Genomic DNA, 24,201 nt, shown 5'->3' with positions numbered 1-24,201 from the left:
TGCATTCAAAACATTCTTAAAACTCTTAAGTTAATATTTTGAAAAGAAATTATATTCTTGTATTACTTAATAAAAATGAAATTGACTTAGAATCCAGAATTTGCAAAAATTTGCTAATCAACTCCACCTCAAACTTGCTTGAATTCACTTAAGCAAACTTGAAAATACTGTGTGAGGAAATGGCATGGGTGGGCTTGCTAAAAAAGATAAAAACATTGTGCATTTTCAGTGTAGTGTTGCCATGTCAGACCTTTTTCCATGTTTAGTGAGCCGGTGGATCTGGAAAAACTGATTTGTGCTGAGTGCAAGTTTGGATGTGAGTTACATGGTTACCTGAAATGCTCAAGAGTCTGATTTACTTGGCGAGTTTTAAAATTATGGCTGAGGTAATGATAGGTTCTTCTTATTTTGTATTTTTTCTATCAGGTTAGCACTATTGAAAGCTATGTCTGAGACAATGTTAGATTGTTTTTATCAATATGATTTCCATTAGTTAACACAATCTGTTATAGGTTTATAGCTAGTTTTTTGTAGTCAAGTTACTTCTATCTGTAAGGAAATTAGCGACCTGAGGTTTTTCAGCGGTGTCTGGAAATGTGTAATGGATACTTTGGATTGATAAAATTGATCATTTATAAGCATTGGAAACCTTGCAATATTGGCTGAAAATGTGATATAGCTATTTTATTTGTTCTCTAAAAGTCATGTCATTTTATTTCATTGACTTTGTTTAAGTTCATCAATCAAGAACAGAGTTTGTTCTGTTAATATTTCAATCTCCTTTGATATGCTCAGACATGTTATGCTCTTGTCGTCTTAGATTTTTTCTGTCATGTTTGGACAATAAAATATTATTTGAACTTTGTATTGTGGTTTCTAGCTAATTTTTATGTAGGATATAACAGTTTGAAAAATCGTTTATGATCATCTCTAACTTTAGGGCTGCATAAATATGTGTTTTATGTCATTTAATACTCACCTTAGGTATTACTTATTTTAAATGACAGCGCCTTGCAAAATATGGCATTCCTACTCCCTGTTATGCACTTGTGAATAGGGATTATCCCTGCCAGGAGTTGGATTACTTTGTAGAAGAAGAAGATTTTGTTGAAGTTCATGGAAAGCGAATCTTGAAGCCTTTTGTTGAGAAGCCTGTTCATGGTTAGTTGTTTTTTATGCATACTTTTTAAGAAGTCACTTCATGGTTAGTGTTTTAAAATTTTTATTCTTATTATGCTAAGTAGCGAACAATAGTTGAAAAGCCTTCATTGTCTTGGTTATTCATGCAAGCTTGGACTATACCATGTGACCATTTTTATGTTTAGTTATGAACATTCCTGTTTTGCATTTTTAATCAGATAATGCTGTCAACATAAATTGAAACATAAGTAGTTTCTTTTCTTTCAGAAACCCATACATACACTTTACCGTATCTCATTTTGCATAATTGATGCAGCACGTAAAGTTTATATTTACAAAAAGCTTCTTTTGAAGTAAGAAAGTAAACAGCAGTAGGCTGCTGTCTTTCTACTTTGATTACACATGTTCATTGGATGTTTGTTAGTATCTTACATCGATTGACGTATCATTTGTCAACCTCAGTTCAATTTGTCTGGTGGGTTGATTCTTGGAGCCATATTCCTTAGGAAAAAGCTCTATCATAGGCTGCATTGAATGTAAATTGTGTAGTGTCATTGGGTTAGCGATTATTGTCTCATCCCCAAGTTAGTCCTACATTAGATAAATTATAAACTATTAACATCCTTTAGAAAATTATTTGGGTGATATCAGTGTAACTACATTTCTTATTGTATATATATACTTGTTATTCTATCGAATGAAATGATGCAAGTTTTACCATTTTTAGCATGGTATTAAAACCATGGCAATGAATAATGAAAGGAGGTTGAATGTTTGACATGTTTTGTTAATTCAGTACAATGAATTTAGATTATCAAGGTATGCTGCTGCTTAAGGAATGCACAATTTTTCATTAGCATGAAACCTTTTGCACGCTTTTTGGAGGTTTGCATATGCAGGCTTTCCATCCTTTCATCTCTTTCTTAATGCATATTTTGGTTTGTCCTCAACAACACCTAGAAGAACTCCTCTATTCATTCCAACATCTCCTTATGTGTGCAACTCTTAATTATTTGAATGAGAGCTTCAATGTAATGTCCCCTTTCTAGCATTTATAGTGTGTCGTTCGTCTATTTCCCTATGGTCTCGTAGGCTAATGTTTACAAGGACAGAAAAGGGACTTAGAGGCCTTTTGGCCTAGGCAGTTTCAGTTGCAGATCATTCTGAGGTGTTCAAAGGTAGTTTTGAGCATACTTACTATTTATAGTAAGTCATTCTGGACTTGATTGGACCTCCAGTGGAAGTGACTTGTCGATGGTAAATGTTTAATATCTATAGAAGATTTATTTTTCATTGATATGATTTATTGTGCATTAATAAAGTTAGTTTATAAAGTTAAATTTAAAGATTTAATTTTATTAATGCTAAGTCTATAGTTGTGGGAAATTTTTAGATAAAATGATCCCCTTATTTTATTATACATCGGAGACATAAGTCGTAAAAAGGGTGTATGTTAAACTATTTATCCCACATTGGCAAAGCAAGTGCATGAGCTCTTGTGAGAGCGTTATAAAAGAGATTGAAGTGCTCTCTTTCAGCATGCTTGGTTGGAGAATTTGTGAGTATATTGCTAGGGTAATTTCTCAAGGGTTTGTGATATTGCTACAATGTCACTGCTACAACGATTTTGCTACAGTGTTGCTGCTACTGTGATTTGCTATAGTGATTTGTAGTCTTTAGAGCAAAGTTCCCAAACTCGGACTTGGCTCAGACTCGGCAAGGCCGGCTCGACTCGCGACTCGACAAAATTAAAAAATCCTTGAAATTTAGAGATTTTTAATGATTTAAATTCATGCTGTTGAAGTTAGTTAACAACGGTCGGATGACGCTAACCATTCAAATGTCTAATTGGCCTTACGGCCTTGGACATTTGCATGATTAATCTTTCTCTTCTATCCTTGCATTCTGATAATAGATTAATATACTGTATGATGATCGATTTAATCATTGATATGACAATCGGATTATATATATCATCGATCCTATATATAATCAGTAATAGTCTTATATTACTGATTATACATAGCATCGATTGTACTAGTATACCGATCTATATATGCAATGATTAAATATTGTTATCATAACATATTATCGATTACACTAACTATACCGATTGCATATTGTTTGGTTATACGTTGATTATTGTTATCGATAAACATGGCTCCACATAGGAGTCACGACTCTATGTGGAACCGTGTAAGTTTCACATAGAGTTGTAACTCTATGTTGACCACCGAGCCTATATAATATCAACCATATCACATTCGGTCGGGATATATACACACCGAACAATATAGAGAGTAGTCAACATACGGAAGTTGATATTAATTATAGTCAAGATTAGTGATTGAAGCGGAGAATATTGTGAGAGAGATAGAGCAATCTGCAGTGTGAGAAGTCTGTCATATACGAACTTGGATAGTTCGATATACTGTGTAATCAGCATTGAGAAATTCTGATAAATACAACAGTAAATAAGATCGACATTATATTGCAATCTGGAATTATTAAGATATCAGTAATATATTATCTGGATTAATTTAATATCTAAGTGTTAATAAAATTTGAAAATACCATCTAAATCTGATGCAAATTTAACACATGCACCCATTATTGAATAAAGCTCAAAGACACTATAACATCATCAAATAGAAGCTAATTTGATCACATACATAAACATGCATCCATCACATGCGTAGAAATGTAAATTGTAGCTGAAGGAAATAGAAAACATAGATATATAGAGTTATAAATGTTGTCAAATGTATATAAAATCCATGACATCAAATGTTCCCAAACATATATGTAACTGTAAACAAAAACAAATCTATGGCTCAGGCTCTAGCTCATCGTCAGCCTCAGCCTCAGAGTAGTCTGTCTGCCTCCTACAAAAGCGTCTAAGGTAGGTCCTAGATGACTGAGTAGCCATAGTCTCTGCCTGTGAGGTGCCACAATGATCAACATCAGCTGTGCCTGTGCCGGTTTGTGCTCTATCCTCCTCCTCTGCCATAGCCGTAGCCTCAGCCTTTGTGTCTGCCATGTTTGACATTCCGTGGCGTGAGTCCTGGAGCTCGGACTTGGCGAGTTTTACCATAACTCGCCTGACTCGCCCGAGTTAGGCGATTTATGAGCAAAACTCATCGAGTTCGAGTCACGAGTTGTCAAAACTCGCCAAGCTTGGCTCGATTCGCCAACTCGGCAAACTCGCCTTTCTCGCGGCAAGTTTTGATACTAGGTGTTGTTAGGGTAAATTTTGTGAGCAGCTCGACCCAAATTATTGTTGCATTTTTTGGGTATGTTGGATTTAGATAATAGGGGTTATTTTATGAACTGGGTTGTCAGTATTTTATTGAAAAATTGAATATTTAAGCTTGCAAAAAAATCTGGAATTTTCAGCAGTGTATTTCCTATGTAATGTTCAAATTTTCGTAAGTTTAAATTAATGCAATATTTCCTATTTTGCTGCAATCTATCGTTATGAACAAAACATTGAAATTCTTCATCAACACCATTTGCAAAATCATGATTCAAACATTACAACAAGCACAAAAAAAAAGGAGGTATAAGGGTGTATGTTACATTCAATCCTCCTTTTATAACTTTTTGAAATCTTTTTTAAGAAAAAACATTTTGTTTTTTTTCGTTGCTTTTTTGAAAAGTACTTTTTTTAATGTTTTTTGCTACTTTTCAGGAAAATTGTTTTTTTCATAGTTCTGCAGAGTTTCCCAAGGTTGTTTGTGGCACAAATACATATAGTACTCAAAAGATTAGCTATAAAAAATGTGCAGGGAATAAGTATAAGAACTGTAAATGAAACTTTGCCACACTAAGTATAAACTAATAAACATTAAAAATATGAAAATGATTACATTTAAATTTGAACATTAACAATGGTGGGCAGAGTTTTAAAACTTTAGGAGCAAACCGAGAATAATTATAAGAATTTCAAATGAAACTTTGGCATACTAAGTGAAGTTTAAACTAATAAACATAAAAAACATGGCAATGATTGCATTAACAATAAGAATGGCGGGTGGTGGTTTGGGGTCAAGGGGCAGTGCCCCTGGCAAAGCCCCTAGTGGTGTTGAGGGTAGTGTTGGTTCAAAACAATGGATGTTATACACAACTTAGTACTCAACTTAGAGACACAAATTTCTAACTGAGCAGCTATCCAAACCCCATTACCTTGACTCATTTATCTATCAATCCGAGGACATACATCTTGAAATGGGACTGCAAGATATATGTACCAAGAGTGTCTAGGAACAAGTCTATCCTATTCTAAGCGAATGGAAATGCTAAATAAATCTTAATAGGAAAGAAAATTACTTTTAAAATCATAACTCCGGAAGATTATACTAACTTCTATCAAAATGTAAATTCTTCTAACTTATACAGAAACAACTATTCTATTCTTCTGTGGCTGCAGGAACAGACCTAGAGTAATAGTCTATGGCTGTAGGAGCATACAACGAGCAATTCAATAGAACAAAATTAAATAACTCAAAAGACAAAATGCATAAAAGATAACCAGACAGAATCTTCACCAAGTGGGGCCCCTTGGGTGAGTCTTCTGGAATGAAAGTTACAGTAGAAACTAACTTATTGAACTCGCACAACCATATTAGAACATCATAAACTTGTTCAAAAAGTAGATATGCTCTTTATTCAGAAATCAAGTGAACAACATAAAATTGCTTGATAAGAAAATAGTAACTAACTATCTAAGGAATACGGGAAGGATTTATAGCATCCATCCTTACAGCAATTCCCATAAGAGTCGCTCCTCTTCCTAATATCTAGGTGGAAGCTTTTATTTAAACTACGAAATCTAGGAAAACTAAGACAATTAGGACTTTGTCTCGTTCTTGAACATTTGTAGATCTTCCCTATATAATCTCTAACATCCATCATAACCATCAACAAAACTATTTAATGAATCATGACTGTTCTGCGGATTCCTTAATGAGCTTGGACAGCTAGTGCCCGAGTTGCAACAATCCTTGACCTTTTCTGGCCTTGCTGTCCAATCTTTGCCCACGTTACCATGCTGCTATAAATGAAGCCTTGTTTCATCTCAAAGAATGTTTCCACGCGGCTGCAACACAAAGATTAGAGCAAGCATTCCATCCACATTTCATGATCATCCATTGCACACATTCATCAATCACACAAAAACAGTAAATACTTATACTTACATTCATAAAGTTCATGGTTTTGTCAAAATAAAGGTCTTAAACTATAGGTGGCATGACTATCAAAATAGGTCCAAAGGTCGGTTAAAGCATGATATAAAGTCCATCAACAAATATAAAAGTCTTAAAAGATAGCAAATAAAAGCATAAAACTAAGGCTCATCAGGTAGCACCCTTTGTAGGGTCCGAAAGCTCACAAGCCTTCATTACGAAGGTCATTTTCACAAATTTTTCCTAATTTTTGTTTAGGGTTGTGTTGTGTGAATCGCACACCCATCCCCGTCTTAGACAGGGACCCCCAAGTTTGTGCCTTTCTGTCCTGATCTTGAAATTTGGCTTAGTCTGGAATTTCTTGACCCTGAAATTTGGCTAAGTCTGGAATGTCCTAATCCTGAAATTTGACTAACTCTGAAAAACTGAGGAATCCTCCAAAAACTCCGAAACCACTCTCAAACATCCTGAAAGAATATATGGACCTTAAGTTGCTAAAAGACCCTCAAGGTCCGAAAAACACTTTAAATGTCCATTTTCGGACCCTGGGGCGAAATGTTTAAAAAACGCGATTTTGCAAAATATGTTACAAGGTCCGAAAACCACTTAAGTGTCCATTTTCGGACCTGGGGGGGAAATTTGAAAAGTGTATCGAGTTTGAAAAAAACACGTTGAGGTCCGAAGTTCCTTTTAAAATTCGCCAAATATGCTATAAGCTCCGAAAACACTTAAACGTCCATTTTCGGACCCTGGGGCGAAAAAAATAAAAACGTGAAATCTTGCAAAAGACCTTCAAGGTGTGAAAAATCACTTAAGTGTCTATTTTCGGACCCTAGGACAAAATTAGAAAATGTGAAATAGTGCGAAATGTTTCAAAAAACTCCTCCAGCTCCGAAGTTCGCTTTATAACCCCAAATTCGGACCCCTGCTCTGAAATTTGGAAGTGCATCGATTTTGCATAAAACGTCTTTTGGCCTGAACTTCGCATTGAATCCTTATTTTCGGACCCTAGAGCCGAAATTGAAAGGCGACGAAATTGGCGAAAACAACCCAAGTGCTCCGAAATTTGCAAAGCGCGTTGAACTTCGAAGTTTTTTTGCGAAGTGTTAAATGGTCCAAAAAACGCCTTAGTAAACAAAACGTCCAAAGCATCCGAAAATTCCAAAGGGCATTTAGGTCCAAAATTTCTACAGGTTACAAAAAACGCGTTTAGCTCTGAAATTTATAAAAATGCTGAATGGTCCGAAATTCTGGGCAAATTCCAAAACGCCTTATGGTCTGAAATTTTGGGCAAATCGCCAAAACGCCTCCAAGGTCCGAAATTTGACATAGTGCCCAGAATCGCGACACATAGAAATTGATAGATCCCCATTCGTCCGAAGAACACAACGCAGAAAGTTTATTAGATAGAGCGCGAAAACGCAGAGTTCATAATTTGGAAGATGGAGACGTAAAGTTTAAAGTCTGCAAAAGTGCCCTCCATTCTCCAAAATTCACCAGAAAAGGCATGAGAGTTAGTGTTTTAAAATTTGCAGAAGCTCTTCAAACCTCCAGAGTCGCGCTATAAGAAGTTTTCAAAACGCCCAAGACTCCAAAGGTAAAACACGTAGAAGTAAATCGCCCAAACACCATCAAGACCAAGGATCAGATTTCACGTTCGAAGAGAAAGGAGAAGCATTTTCAAGATACATCTCACAAAGAGCTTCTCAAGCCAGACGTTGTAATTGGATTTAATATTTGTGAAATTAATTAATTAATTTTTCAAATTGATTTAATGAAATGAAATTGGTTGATTGATCGCAGGGCGTCATCGAAGAACTAGGAGAAAAACCTCAAACACAAATCAAGGAAGGATCACAATCCAAGGCCAGGCGCTGAAGATTGGAAAAGAAAAGATGCAAGAGTGCGAGAACAACCGAGCATTGGGAACCGTGCCGCTGAACAAAGATGAAGTCCACCACCGGGACCTGTTGTGACCATTTCACACATCGCCCCATTGCAAATGGGGACCCCCTCTTTTTGCTTGTTTTTCGCTCGCCTTTCGCTTTGTTTTTTAGGGTTTTGTTAGTCGGTCAGTTGTCTGGATTTAGGGTCAAGCCTTAGGGTTTTAATTGCCGTCTTTTCAGGCCAGAATCCAGTCAGTTTTGAGAGCTTTTTGAGCTTCCTTTTGTAGGATGCAATTTTGAATAAAATGAATTCGCCAGAGTGGTCTATTTTCAATTGGAATTTTTGAGTGCTGAGCTTAAATTTGTCTAAGTGTTGATGATGAAGTGTGAATTTTTGTCCAAATGAGTAATTTTGACCAAATTTTGACTTTTTTGATTTTTGATCCCGGGCATTGGGAATGATTTGTTTTTGCCTCGTGAAGTGATTAAATGTGCAAAATCATGATATTTTGGCCTGTAGGAGCAAAATCACTCCTGTCCCTCAGTGAAGGACCGGAGCTCGTTTTAAAATATCTTACTGTCCCTGCAGAGTCAAGATGAATTTCGAATTGCAAGTGATGAAGAATGGCGTGATCTTTCCGTTGAATATAAATTGAAGAATTTCACGAACACGGAAGTGCCTCTAGGAGTCAAAATCGCTCCTGTCCCTCAGTGAAGGACTAGAGCTACAAATCAAATATTACCTTGTCCTTGCAAGATTTTAACGACTTGATGATTTGAAGAGATCCAAGGAGATGCATTTTATCAAATGAATATAACTTGAAGTGCCGACATGAAGGAGAATGACCCAGAATGCCAAAATCGCTCCTGTCCCTCAGTCAGGGACCAGGGCGAAATTCTTTGTAGCTCCCGTCCCTCTCCCAGGGACCAGAGCGAAGTTCTTCATAGGGCAAAATCCAGACGAAAATCAAGCAAGTTATAAGTTTGAAGGCAAGAAAGGAGATGAATTGAACCCATTGAAGACAAATTGAAGATTATCAAACCTCAACATGGGACCTAAATACCTAAGTTCGCTCCTGTCCCTCAGGGAGGGACCAGAGCGATTTTTACTTTAGATGATTTTCTTGCTCAATTTGAATGGACCCCAAGGCATGGGTGAATGGAATGGAACATTACGAATCCGTTGAAGATAGTTTTCAAAGATGATAAAGTGAAGTGGACTCCACAAGGCTAGGATCGCTCTTGTCCCTCTCCAAGGGACCAGGGCGATATAATGATTATACTATCGTTCCTCCAAATTCAAGACTTTCTAAGACGGAGAACAAGGTGGCAAGGACGTCTTAAGGCATCTCCATCAAGCACAAAGCATCAAGGGTCATCAACATTGAACGAATTACATCAAGACCCCCAGTTCGCTCCTGTCCCTCAGGAAGGGACCAGAGCGATATTGAATATATTGGCCAATTCATGCAAAAATCACGTTAAGTCAAGACTTTACAAGGTCGTAAAAGGTTCAAGGCGTCCTTTGAAGGTCATATACCAAGGTGTTGCACGTTAAAATGCTACCAATTTGTACAAAAGGTCTATATCGCTCCTGTCCTTTGGACAAGGACCAGAACGATTTTTATTAAAATACCCATGTTCCCTCAAAACCAAGACAAGGCAAGGATAGGCAATATCAAGGACGCTATTTCGAAGGTGATGAACAAAGAACCAAGATCAAAAGTTTGCAAATTTGAGCCAAGACACATGGATCGCTCCTTGTCCCTCTCCAAGGGACAAGGGCGATGATCCTTCTAACGTTTAAATGTCTTGTGGAATTCAAGCGAAATGAGCATGGAATGAAAGAATAGCATTGTTTGTCCTTCACAAAGATGATTGAGGCTCGAATTTACAAAGGTCAAGGAGAAATTATGAGGATCGCTCCTGTACCTCTCCAAGGGACCAGGGCGATATTTGCCAAAACACCTATTATCCTTCGAAGATCATAACAAAACAAGTTGCAAAGGGTCTAAAACGCCATTTGGAAGGCAATGAACGAAGAGTTAGAATCAAAAACAATGAATTTCAAGCTAGAAGACAAGGATCGCTCCTGTCCCTCTCCAAGGGACCAGGGCGATATCACATTTAAAGACATTCCTTCGCACAAACAAGTCAATCAAACTCGAAGGACCCAGCTAAAATGTCGATTTGAACGTGGAGATGAAGACTTTGGATGTCAAAAATGCAAAGATCAAGACCAAATTGATGGATCGCTCCTGTCCCTCAGTCAGGGACCAGGGCGATGAGGTATGTATATTTCATTTTCAAATTTTGGCGCCCAAAATAAACATTTTTTAATTTATTTAAATGCTAAAATTCGATAAAGTTTGAAAATCCAATTAAAATGGCATTTAAATATTGCGCTTGGTATTAATTAATTATTTTGCCTTGTAAAAATTGAAATTTATTAATTAAAAATGAAGGCATTTAATAATTAATTATTAATTTAATAAAAAATCAAAGGGAGCGCTTGGTATTTTATTGTTTTATGAAGGTCGGCCCTTGTTTAAAAAATCGCTTAAATTGCCTTATTATTTACCAAGTCGGCCTATATGGAGGTGAGAGGTAAGCACTATAAAAGGAGGGTGAAAATCTTCATTTTCACATTATCATTTTTTGCCATTTCACATGCGATTTGGAAGACAAAGGGAGAAGTGCGAGATTGAGTTCAAGTGCGAATTTCATTTCAAGTTAGGGGGTGCGAATTCATATCCAAAGGAAGGCGCAAACATCATCCAAGGAGGTGCGAACTTGGTTTTCACTTGAGCGAATTGATAAAGGATCGATCATTTAAAGGAGATCACGTCAAGGGCATCTCCAAAGGTGGCGAAATTGCTATTTGAAGAGAAATCACATCAAAGCTATCTAACGTCAATTTTGCCTAGGCGAATTTTATTCATTTTGCATTCTAGAGTTAGCTCTCTATTGAGGTATGGCGATTTTTGCTTTATTGTTTTAATTTTGATTGTTGATCGTCATGGCCTAGATTTTGAAATTTTGAATTTTGAATCCCTAGCTCAATCGTCATTTTTAGGAAATGATAATTCAAGGACTTATCATGAAGTTTCCTAAAAATATTCTCTAATCTATGTTATTTATTGCAAAATCTAGCTTCTCATTATGAAATGTTGTGTAGGTATGGCAACCCCGAAGGCGGGAGCATCCACAAGTCGTTCAGCTCTCATGAAAGAAGATCAGAAGACCGAAGAAGTGGAGACTAAGATCATGTCAAAGTGGAGCAACATTGGAGATACTAATTTAGGCAACTTCAGCACGAAGAAGTTTCAAGATGTCCCTTACATTGGCAAGCCATCACCTGTCGCCCGGAGAATAATTGAGAGTGGCATCATTAAGGCGGCCGGCTTTCCTCCAGCTATTCAGTGCCATGAGTTGATGATCGAGTGCGCTCGTCATTATGATCCACAGTCCAGGACGATCGTGTCCAAAGAGGGAAACACTTTGGCGTACCTTTCAGAGGAAGCTTTAAGTGAAGCTTTCCATCTTCCAGAGCACAGGGACATGATATATAAGAGCTTAGAAGGAGCCAGGTCAATGTACGAAGATGATCCAGATGCTTGTCTAAGCATAATCAATAAGAACTGGTTACTCAAGAGTCGTCCCCGTCTGAGCAAGATCCCGAACACACCACACAGGATTGATTTCCAGGAGGAGTACAGAGATTTGATTACTATGCTCAACCGAGTTACAAGAGCCCCTCACGCCTTCTATTTTGAGAAATGGATGTTTTACTTCATCCGGGTGATTGTTCAAGGGAAAGGTACGATACATTGGGCTAGAATGATTAGCCATTGCTTGGACGTACAGTTGAGGAGACTCAAGGCTACTAAGTCCTTCCACATGAGTTCATATGTCATCTATGCCTTGATTAGGAGTGTTGAGTACGCAGGACTACCTCACAGAGGAGTGATTGGAAGAGGACCCGGCAAGGTCAGAGCTTGTGATTCCTATGCCTACTTGCATCATCGGCCAGGAAGCAACTACAAGCTAGTTAATGATACCTTCACGATGAACATCACAAGGTCGTTGCAAGGTGGAATTCACAACAGATTATCTCAAGATGCACAGGAATTCATAAAGAGGTACGGTGCTTGGTTCATTCAGTTTCCCAAGTTCACTTATATTAGGGTGCATGGATGTCCTTTACCTCCATACATGTTGCCGAGATATCCAACAGACAGAATTGTGTTACTTGAAGTAACAAGACAGTTGGCAGCATATGCAAGGGCATTCAGACACAGACATCAGAATGGAGTTCCAGTACCCATCATTTTGGGCAATTCAGTTGAGGTATGTCCTAATGCTTTAGCCATGGATGACGCAGAGAAGGAGTTAGCCTTGTATTCTTTTTCATCTTTTGCTCTGAGAGAAAGCTTTGATCCACATGGACATTTAGAGGAGACAGTCGGCAGAAAGTTTAAACATGAGTACCAAATAGAAGATTTTATGATGAATCTCTTAGATGATCTTGAAGTGAAACGGAAAATGCATTCTAGATTGCCTTTGGATTTCATCAGGAAATGCAGGATTTATAGAGTGGCCGATCAAGCTCAGGACAGTGGCAGACATATCCAGTCTTCCTATGATCGAGAAAGCAAAACAATAAGGTTGGATTGGAATGAGCCCGAGGTCGTGGATTTAGATACTTTGATGGCACCAGTCTTGTCTTGTACTCGCAGATGGGTTGACATACAACATCAGAAGTTGAGAGAACAAGGCATAGCTATGACTTTCACTTTGGAAGAGAAACCAGCCGAAGGTGGAGCTAGTGTGAGTGAAGGCAATCCTAATCCTAGAAATTCAGGTGAAGGTAACCTTCGATGTGCCAGTGAGGGCAATCTCCATCCAAGAGGTTCGAAGAGGAAAGAGAGACCTGGAAAGAGAGAATCTTCCAAGAAGAAACAAGAGGCTAACAGAGATCGATCATCCGGTACATCTTCTAGACCTGAGAAGAGAACAATTCAAGTGGAAGAATCCATGGAGTCTATGGTACAGAATGACAGGTAGGAAGGAGGACAGGCACAACATGGTTCACCAGATGGATCTCTCCAAGATTATGATTTAGATGAAGATAAAGAAGACAATGAAATGACATCTCCTCCCAGAGAAGAAGAAGTAGTACATAAAGAGATTCAAGTTCAGGAAAAAAGATCGATTATCCCAGATTGGTTGAAGGAAAGATTAACCAAGGTGATCGTAGTAGAGGACGAGGACAATGCTATTGATTTAGAGAGCCTTGTTGGATGTTCACATGAAGTAACAGAAAAGAGGAAGGCTACCAAGATGTCCAAGATGATTCGAGATGAGACTGGATCCAGAAAACTGCAGATAGCTACATCGGCAGCAGACAAATATGAAGGTGAGATCCTAGCAGAGGAATATGATATACAGACATTTGAGTTAGGACCATCTACAGCAGAGCAGACTTTAGATGATGCTACCGACTCATTTGAGGCATTGAAGGACAAGCTTAGAGAAGAAATGGAGAAGAATAGAAAGCTTGAGAGAGAGGTCGGTGGATGGAGGACATATTTCAGTCACATCAACGAACCTTTGGGACGTCAGGATCCAGCTAGATCACCAGTGCAAGCACTTCCACTTCAATCAATCAATGAGGCAGAAAGATTCAGGAACATGGTCCAACGTACAAGTACTTGGATGGATAAATCTCATACCGTGGCCATAGAGTTTGTAACAAGGATGATGAAGATTATTCATCAAGCTATGCAGGTTCTTGAGATAATCCACAATTTGATGATGACAGTAGCTGCATTTGCCCATACCAAAGATGTCATCATTTCTGTCTTGAAGGTAATTAGACACACATCAAGGAAAGTTTTAGCACAAGAGAAGATTTTGGATGGAGAATCTCACAGTTTGTTTCAGTGGTCAACCTTACTCTATATGAAGAGTGTTTTCTTCGAGGACATCAGTGTTAGATGTGGCCAAGTTGAGGAGGTGATCAATCCGATCCAGGACAGAGTATTTGAGGTACTTCCTACCATTCTTGGCAGAAGGATCGAGGTCGAGACAGATGTGGATATGCAGGAATTAGAGGATAGAATCAAGGTCATCTTTTGCAAGGACGCAAATGTTACAGATGAGCACAATGATCAGATGTTTGCCACCATGCTCCTGATTGAAAGAACGAAGGAACTTGAATCTACTTGGGACGCAGCTCTTCTAGATGCATTCGATCAGGTCATCCACTTGGAAGAGAGTATGAAGAATCTTCCCGAGATTCCAATTGCAGAAATCGAAGGAATCGTGACAAGATTCATTGCATATGCCAAAAAAGAACATTGGAAAGGGAATAAGATTCTAGATGAAAGGTTGTTATAGATGACATGGCATCTTATTTGTCATTGGTTTATGTCTCCTAGGTTTTTGTGCCAAATTTAGTATTTGGCTATGTATTTAATATTGTTCTGTAAAAAGGAGGCCATTTGTTAGAAACCCTAATTAGGGTTTAGGTGTCATGATCTTGACCGTTGATCTACTTTCGATTTGGACCTTTCATTGTAATTGGGGATGCTATTTATACCCCCATTTTTCATTTCATTTGGTAATAGTCAATAGTTAGATATCAGAGAGTTTATTGTATTAGAGAGATTAGAGTTAGAAGCAATTTTATTTTGTAGCAAGATTGAGTTTTGAAGAGAGGAATTCAAGCAATTGTTGTACATGATGACTTGGAAATCAATAAAATATTGAAGTTATGGTGTTTTGTTGCAACTTTCTTGGTTATCTTCATGGTTGTTCAATTTACTTGAATCATACTCAATCAAAGTAGTGTGTTAATTTGAAGGACATTGTGTGAGACTTGATCTTTGGTAGGATTCGTAATCCAAACCACTAGCTTCTTGCTGATTGTAGGAACGCCTTGCGTGGTCGACTGGAGAATACTTTGAGTCCCTTAATCTTCAATCATTATTGTATCTTGGATATGTACCTTCGTGGTAGTATCTTTGATCTTTGATGCATTGAATATCATTTTATTACCTTAGAAGATCGCATCAATTTCAATTGAGTTGTTATCTTATGGCAAAATTGAAATTGGTTGAATCTTGCCAAGTCTTGTTCACACGAAGTCATTCTTAGGGTTAGGTTAGATTAGACCTCTTTCAAACCCTACTCTTTTGTTATTTTTGAAAGTTTCTTTAGTTTAGCAAATCTTGAACTTTCGGAATATGTAAGACCCCTTGAAGGAAACAGCAAATCACATCATACCGCTGGAAGCTTGTCCACACGTAGAGACCCTACTAACCAGAACCTTGGAGTCTTCCTAACTGATCCTTTATGTGAATCTTCAGCAGTTAGAGGCTTTTTCTCAAGAGAGGATAAGATGCCTATTGGTATTTTATTCTGTGTGTGATGGTGTATAAAATACACGTCAACAGAATTGGCGCTAGAAGGAGGGCAGTTTTCCGAATTTCTGAAAGCAAAGATTTTGAAGGGAAATACATTGCAAAAGTGATCATGAAGTACGATGGTGTTGCCACATGAAGGATTGAATCAAGTGGTGCAACAGAATTTGCAGATAGGTAACACTCAAGAAGATATCATTTCAGGATTGAATCAAGTAGCGTGGGACGCAATGAGAAGTGAAGTTGAGTATAACAGAGTCAGAATTATCTTGGAACAAGAGGAAGATAGAGCCGAAGAACATCGAAGGGTCATAGCTAGAGAACTTCGCAATCAAAGGAACCCACAATAATCTTCACAAGACTTCACGCTGGATCGCATTGGTTCTTTCTCACCCGAGAAACATCAAAGGTTGTTGAGGTCCACACCAGGCATCAAGAATCTAAGCGAACTTCAATTTACCTCCAAAGCAAAGCGAGCTAAGAGAGAAGACACTCCCAAAGAGTTCGAATTAAGATTGGAAGGATCTCCTAAATCATCACAAGTTCTTCAAGAACAAGTACAAGCGGCGATCCAATCCAGTATCCAAGCAATTTCTCAAACAAAAGGCCAAGCTAGTTCATCAAGTTCAACTTCAAAGAATACAATGGCTCAACGTGTTCCACCTCCACCTCCTCCTCCTCATATACTTAATGGTGCGACTTGGTTAGTCAACAATCCATCACCGTTGGAATTTGCAGTTTATCATGATATGCCGAAGAATCCAGAGCACTTTTGTTCCAAGTTCAATGTCAGTGATTTCCATCGCACAGCGGAAGATCATATCAAGATGTTCGAGGACCTTCTTCGTAACAGACAAATTGAATATGGAGATGTGGCATGTAGACTTTTTCCCTACTCATTGGGAGAAGAGGCATACTTTTGGTTCATTCATTTGCCTACAGGGTCCATCAGGACTTGGGACGCGATGAAAGACGCATTCATTGCCAAATTTGGTATCCCAACTACACCAGCTGAGTTATATAGACAATTTGTGGAGGTTCGAAGGAGAGAACATGAACCTATTACGTCTTTCAACAACAGGTTTCACCGCACATACACAATGCTACGTCCTCCTTATCTTATTGCAGATCCAAGAGAAATTTACTATGGAGCCTTAGATCATCTCACAGCTATGTTCGTAAGGACGCATCCGACTCCGAATGATCTAAATGCGGCCTATGCAAAAGCTATTGAAGTAAGTAAGCACATGGGACAGAATATCACTGGGCCACTTCTTCACATGGGACCTGTCGCAGCACCGAACCAGATGCAGGCAGTTGGTACGGCCTTGGCCAACCAAACTCCAGTCATGAATCCAATTCCGCAAGCAACATATCCAACCGTACAGCCGGCAAATCAGTTGGTCCTTCACCCTGGAGTTCCAATTTCTCAAGCTCCACCCGCACAACCTGTGTACCTGCAAAATGCCACAAGTTCGTCAAGGACACAAGAAGAGAAAGACGAAATGAAAGAGTTGATTGAGCAAGTCAAGAGGCTATCAACTGAGGTGACCCACTTGAGGAACCAGAATAATCAACTCCAAAGTATGCAAAGGATCAATCACAACCAAAATTTCCAAGGAAACAATAATCAAGGATTTAGAAACAACTATCAAGGAAATAATAACCAAGGTTTCCAGAGGAGACCATGGAATACGGCTCCCAACAACGGAAATGTGGTGACGCCATTGGATAACCCACCAAACTCGTAAAATCAAGAAAATCCTTCTACAAGCAAAGTGTTTTTAGCCGAAGTAGCCTTGTCTAGTTGGTGCAGACTCCACAATACGAACCAACATTCCGAGTTGCAGTGTCCTGAGTGCAAGATTGCGGCCGACATTTTCCAACAAGAGATGCGCACCACTAATCCACCTGAAAATCCTCCCACGATAGGATACGAAATTGTTCCAACCACGCAGTACGGTCAAGCCATGATTGTGGAAACCTGCAGATATTCACAAGAAGAAATTAGTCAAGTACAAAATGGAAGATTTCCACCAGAGTCAGCTAATGGACCGATGGTACCACCAGGATCCCAGTTTCCGCCAGCATCTGCGAATGGACCTATAGAAGATTCAGAGTATTATTTTCCACCATTGAATGACAGTGTCCTGGTAGAAGGCATAAAGGAGGTGTTTCACCAATCGTCAGGAGGTGTGAACCAGAGAGTTTATCACAGAAATCAGAGGAATCAAGAACCTCTAACAACGTCGATCCCTCCAAACAATTTCTCTACTCCGCCGGATCCCCAAGCTAGCAACGTTCCAGAGTACCCTCAGAATACTCAAGAATACAGACAAAGGAATATTGCACCTCCCACAGGTAATGAAATGAAAAGATTGGCCGCCTTAGTGTTGGATGAACTCAAGAAAGTTAAAGTGAGCCTACCACTTTATGAATTGCTCAAAGTGTCAGAAATCAATAGCCTAAGTGAGTCTAGTACAACAAGGTCAAATGTTCAAGCTACTATCAATGTGACCCAAGAGCAAGCTGATCCCCAAGGACAATCCGAACAGAATGAATGTATGGTCCAGACTATAACCTTCCCAGCTAAAAAGGAAGATATGTTGGAAGGAAAAGTATTACTCAAAAGGGGTGAGAATAAGAAGACCCAATCTACCGTCAAAGAGAACCTCACCACTAACCTGGTTCTTCCAGAAAAGGAAGTCGCAATCAAGAAAGATGTGATCAAGAAAGGAAAATCTACAAACAAAGCCAATCACTCAAAAGTGGAGAGTCTAGCAAAGGACGATCATTCAAAGATTAATGAAGTCAAACATCAAGAATCAAATGAGGAGATCTCAGTCCCTTCCCAAGCAAAAGATGAACCGGCACCGTTCCTGCTATCAGTCAGAATATTTGGAAAATTATTACACAATTGCCTTTATGATTCCGGAGCTTCCAGTAACGTGATGCCCCTGGCTGTTTGTCAAAGACTAGGTATAACCCCCGCTCCTACCAAGAGAAAAGTCACTCAGCTTGACAAGACAGAAGTTCCAGTCATGGGTGAGTTAAACAACATACATATGCAATTGGCCGCAGATCCAAGAGTCCAGAACTTCATAGATATTTCAGTGGTGGATATTCCAGATTCATATGGAATGCTCCTAAGTCGAGATTGGTCGCGAAAATTGAATGGGTATGTGTCAACTGATTTCGCACACATGTGGCTACCATGGAGAGGAGTCCCGAACCAGATCAAAATTGATAGTACTCCAAGGTTGAGATTGATGATAACCGAATATGGGGAAGACAATGAAGTCCTGTTTTTAGAGTTCGACCTGGGGACGTACAAGCCCAAAGTGGAGGAAGTTTTAATGATACAAAACGTACAAGATGAAGATACCCAACAAGAGGTGATAGAATCGACAGAGATAGTTATTGAAAGCGATCAAGGATCCGACCAAGAAGACGAAGGGATGTTTGAAAATTTTAGGAGATTCGTACAGAGAAACATCCAACAAAGTGTGCAACTTGGCAACTTAGCGTCCGTCCGAGATTTGCTTCTTCCAAATTGGTGTAGAATTCACAATGCCGTCCACTCAGAATTATCTTGTGCTTTATGCCAGACCGCATTGGAGCAAGTATACAAAAGAGCCCCGAAGACACTAATCCTGGAAGAAATTCAAGATTCAGAGAATGAAAGCTCTACAGAGACCGAGAGTTCTATGGAAGATAAAGTTTTATCCGATATATCATCTGAAAGTCAGGAAGGCCCAGAAACAGAAAATCAAGAAAATCAAATATGGACATTAAGGTTCAACGGATCTAAATCTAAACAAGGATCTGGAGCCGGCTACGAATTAATTAGTCCAACAGGAGAAACTTACCTTGCCGCTCACAGATTACAATTTCCTTGCACCAACAACGTAGCTGAATATGAGTCTTTGATTCATGGACTATTATTAGCCATCCAAAAAGGAGTGAAAATATTACAAGTATATGGAGACTCAGAAATAGCAATAAGACAAATCAGGAAGCAGTATGTTTGCCATGACAAAAGATTGACCAAGTACAGAAATCGAGTCTGGGATCTAATTGAGAGTTTTGAAGCTTTCAATATCAATTCGATTTATAGACATCAGAATCAAGTAGCGAATTCCCTTGCGCAGGCCGTTAGTTCTTTGATACCATTAGCAATGGAAGGATTGAAGAAGTTCACAGTCGAGTTAGTATCAGTTCCCTCAGTCCCAGACAACATTACCAATTTTCAAGTTTTCGAACACGACAAGCACATCCTAGACTTCCTAACCAACACAGATGTCTTCTTAACGCAGATCATTGATGAAGATGAAGTAGGAGAAGCCGAATTTGATGTTGAAGGTGTCTTGAATTTAAAGACAAACACTATTCCAAAAGGAATGGTTGAATTAGAAAGGATTTTTGATCCTGACAAGTTGAAAGAAAAGAAGAACCACAGTTCGGATGAAAACATGTGCGACACGATCAATCTAGGTGATGAGATACAAACCAAGAACGTATTCATTGGAAAATCCTGCACAGCGACTGAAAGAGATGGAATCCTGAAAAACATGAGGGACTTCCCAGATGTCATCGCATGGAGCTATGAAGATCTCAAGACGTATGACACTGCAATTATCACTCACACGATCCTGTTGAAGCCAGGAAGCAAGCCATTCAGGCAAAGACAAAGACCGGTTAATCCTCTATTGGAACCACTGATATACCAAGAAGTGAAGAAGTTACTCACAACCAAGATCATCTTCCCAGTAAGACATTCGACGTGGGTCGCCAACCTGGTACCTGTTAGAAAGAAAAGTGGAGAAATCAAATTGTGTGTTGATTTCAGAAATCTCAACCGAGCATCAGAGAAAGATAATTATCCGCTACCATCATTAGATGAAGTGTTGCAGATTGTCAATGGATCGCAGATGATGTCCTTTCTAGATGGATATTCAGGATACAACCAAGTTCTAGTCGAACTTGAAGATCAACTAAAGACTGCTTTCACCACCAATGGGGGACGTTTGCTTACAAGAGGATGCCTTTTGGACTTATAAATGCCGGGGCCACATTCCAGAGAGCTATGGATATCGCTTTCAGAGATTTAATTGGTAAATGCATTATTATATATATGGATGACATCACAGTTTTCTCTAGGCAAAGAGAAGATCATGTGGACGACTTAAGAAGAGTCTTCCAAAGGTGCAAAAGATACGGTGTCTCCCTTAATCCAAAGAAATGCATATTTGGAGTCACAGAAGGAAAGCTTTTAGGACATGTCATTTCAGAAAAAGGAATATCCATTGATCCTGAAAGAGTGAAAGCTATATCCACTATCAATTTGCTAGCAAGCAAGAAAGAACTCAAGTCATTTTTCGGCAAGATCAACTTCGTTCGAAAGTTCATCACCGGATTTGCCGAGATCGTCAGACCTTTGAACGAGATGCTGAAGAAGGACACCAAAATTGAGTGGACTCCACAAGCCAAAAGGGCGTTTGAAGAAATAAAGACCGCCATCTCAGAAGCACCAGTTTTGATTAGTCCTGATTATCTCAAGCCATTTTATTTATATTCCTTCGCTTCTGACTACGCTTGTGCCGCTATTCTGACCCAGAGAAGTGAAGAAAGAGATGAAAATCCAATTGCATTTATGAGCACCCTGCTGAAAGATGCAGAACTTAGATACCCCAATATTGAAAACCAAGTATACGCATTAGTAAAGGCAGTTAAGAAATTCAGACATTACCTCCTGAGGGCCAAGATTTATGCAATTGTGCCTGATGTAGCAGTCAAGACTCTTCTCATGCAAAACGAATTAGGAGAGAGAAGAGGAAAGTGGGTCGCCATTATCCAAGAATTTGATATTGAAATTCAGCCCATGAAACTTGTTCGAGGACAAGCTTTGGCGCAGACATTGGCAATTGACGGACCAGGGTTAGTCCAACAAGTTTATGAATTAGAAGACGTCACACATGATGAATGGTACAAAGATATTGTGACATACTTACTTAATCACAGATGTCCTGCTCGCATGACACCCACACAGAAGAGAGCACTAAGAATGAAGTGTCAGCACTACATGCTTGAAGGATCTGTTTTATATCGCAGAAATCATGAAGGGGTATATTTGAGGTGTGTTGGCAAAGATGAAGCAAAACAGATAATTGAACATTTCCATTCCAAGTTTGGGACCGGACATGGAGCCAACCTCGCCACAGCTCACCAGATCCTGAGAGCAGGATATTATTGGCCTACGCTTTTCAAAGATACATTTAATCACATCAGGACTTGCCACACATGTCAAGTCGCAGCTTTTAGAGAAAGGAATCTTGCCATGCCACTGAATCCAGTGATTGAAGCTAGACCATTTGCCAAATGGGGAATGGATTTTATTGGTGTCATCAACCCTGCATCCTCAGCACAACACAAGTACATCATTACTTTTTTGCATTTTCGCTACTTATTTGTTTTTGGCTACTTTTTAGAAAACACTTTTTGTTTTTTTGATGCTTATTGAAAAAAAAACAATTTTTTCTTTTTGTTACTTTTTACAAATGAAAAAAACAATTTTCCACTCAAAAAAGACCTCTTTGAAATATTAATAACATTTCTTGTGCAAAGGCTCCCCTTATTTCTCCTAGGTGTCCACTTTTGGGGTACAAACCATCACTTTATAACATTTAAACACTAAAGTGAATATTAAAACATTACTTTATAGCTTTAGTGCAAATATTTAAATAATTGATGTTGAAGAACGATGCTAGGTGCTGAAATGAGCATTGACTATACATAGTAGTGTTCTCCAAGGAGTGAGGAGAACAAACCCCAAAATCCCAAAATGGTTGGTGTCAAGATGAGCATTTGCTATAAATAGCAGTGTTCTCCAAAGACCGAGGAGAACAAACCCCCCCCCAAAAAAGAAAACCTAGAATGCTACAAAGAGTGTTGTCACCAACTAGAGTACCAACTTAACTCTAAACCATCATCGGATGCCAAGAATGCTAGAACTCTCCCAACTTGTTTGGAAACCTTTGGTGAACCCCAAAAACTGGCTCACAAAACAATATAGTGTAAAATTGGGGATGTTATAGTCGTCTCTCCCCAAGGATTGCTTGTCCTCAAGCAATGCCAACTCATAAATTGATTGATCTTGGATAAAGCTCCGTGTGATTCCAAGATCCCAAATATGTTTAGAAGCTTCATAGCTCCATCTACTCGAAGCTTTGTACTATTGGGCACTTGCACAAGTGACCTCTTGAAATCCTTTTGTAAGAAGAACAACCAAACATTTCAAGATCTTGGTCAACTCCTTAGAAGATTGTTCTCCATAATCACAAATTGGTGGCACCATAGGAGTTAAATTGTGGAAATAAATGTTAAATCTTTCATTGACAATACCTTGTGCTCAAGCATATTGGTTGTCATTGTAAAGTAACTTGCTGTGCCAACCATAAGTGCAAGATGATAATAAGACAGTAGTTTTTTGGTGCCTGGAAACTTATCCAACACCGAACTTGGTTGGCCAAATTTGCCATTCCTTCCATTTGAAGCCATAAACTAACCCTGTGAATGTTCAAATAATTTGATAGTAAATAGAGGAGACAAATGCTCCTTAAATAGAGATTACAAGACGACGTTTCTAAAGAAAAACAATCATTTAGCTGAAGCTAAAAATAGCAACAAGTCATTCTAACTCGAAGACTCTAAAAATAGCTTGAGACGACAATAAGATGACCATTATAGAAATAATATAATATTATTTTAATAGTGAAGAGGTTGAATGTTCTGGAATTGCTTAGATCTGTAGCTGTTCAAGTCTGATTTTCAATTTTCATTACCCCAAAAGAAGAACAATCGCTACAACACTGAAAAGTCTTGGCCAAAATGGATTTTCTGATAATTCCCTTGGCTGAAAATGCCTTTACAGTAGTCACCAACTCATAAGTGTACCAAATTTTGCTCAAAATCGCTCTCCAGTCCACTTGTATGAACACAAATGGACTCATAATATGACTATAAAGAGAGGTAAAAACAACATTCCTTTCACCTTTTTGATCCATAATCTCCCATGGTATAACTCTCCCATCATCTTTAATTTCTAACAACCCATACATATGATCTTGAGTATAGATAGTCACTCCCAAAGTGGCTCCACCATGTTGATGCCCATCAACCTTTGAGTCGCAATAGTGCTTCTCTCCTTGTGGTCAATCCACAAAGTCATTCATCTTGCCATATTTATCCCATTCATATAACCCATGATAGGAAGCGACCATTGATAGGAACTTGTTCTTCCCCTAAACTGTCAACATGTGTCTCAAAGTCCCTACATACATGTGTTCTGCCAATGAGATAGAAAGAAGTGATGTCTCCATGATGCGAGGGATGGTAGGATATCATGAGATGCCACATCTCGTATGTAGCTTGGTTTCACAAGCACCATCTCATGTCTAGTTATGAAATCTAGTATATCTACAAGATAATGCCTCCTACTAATGTCATTCTCATAGACTCATCAATCACCTTCTGAAATTTGCATCTTACCTTGCCCACTATATT

The 24,201-nt window shown here is 38.7% G+C and overlaps 1 protein-coding gene across 6 annotated transcripts in view; it reads left to right on the top strand.

The window, feature by feature from the left end:
• The window catches only part of LOC131076618 (inositol hexakisphosphate and diphosphoinositol-pentakisphosphate kinase VIP2), a 311,202-nt gene that overhangs the window by 97,525 nt on the left and 189,476 nt on the right, over positions 1 to 24,201 (top strand). For all 6 annotated transcript variants that reach the window (XM_058013892.2, XM_058013893.2, XM_058013895.2 and 3 more), the window contains exon 6: positions 1,008 to 1,161. In XM_058013892.2, coding sequence (XP_057869875.1) covers positions 1,008 to 1,161 — 154 coding nt within the window. The remainder of the gene's footprint in view (positions 1 to 1,007; positions 1,162 to 24,201) is intronic.

Source organism: Cryptomeria japonica, chromosome 5 (assembly GCF_030272615.1).
Source record: "Cryptomeria japonica chromosome 5, Sugi_1.0, whole genome shotgun sequence".
Classification (NCBI taxonomy): Eukaryota; Viridiplantae; Streptophyta; class Pinopsida; order Cupressales; family Cupressaceae; genus Cryptomeria; species Cryptomeria japonica.
This window is presented reverse-complemented; position numbering and strand designations above follow the sequence as displayed.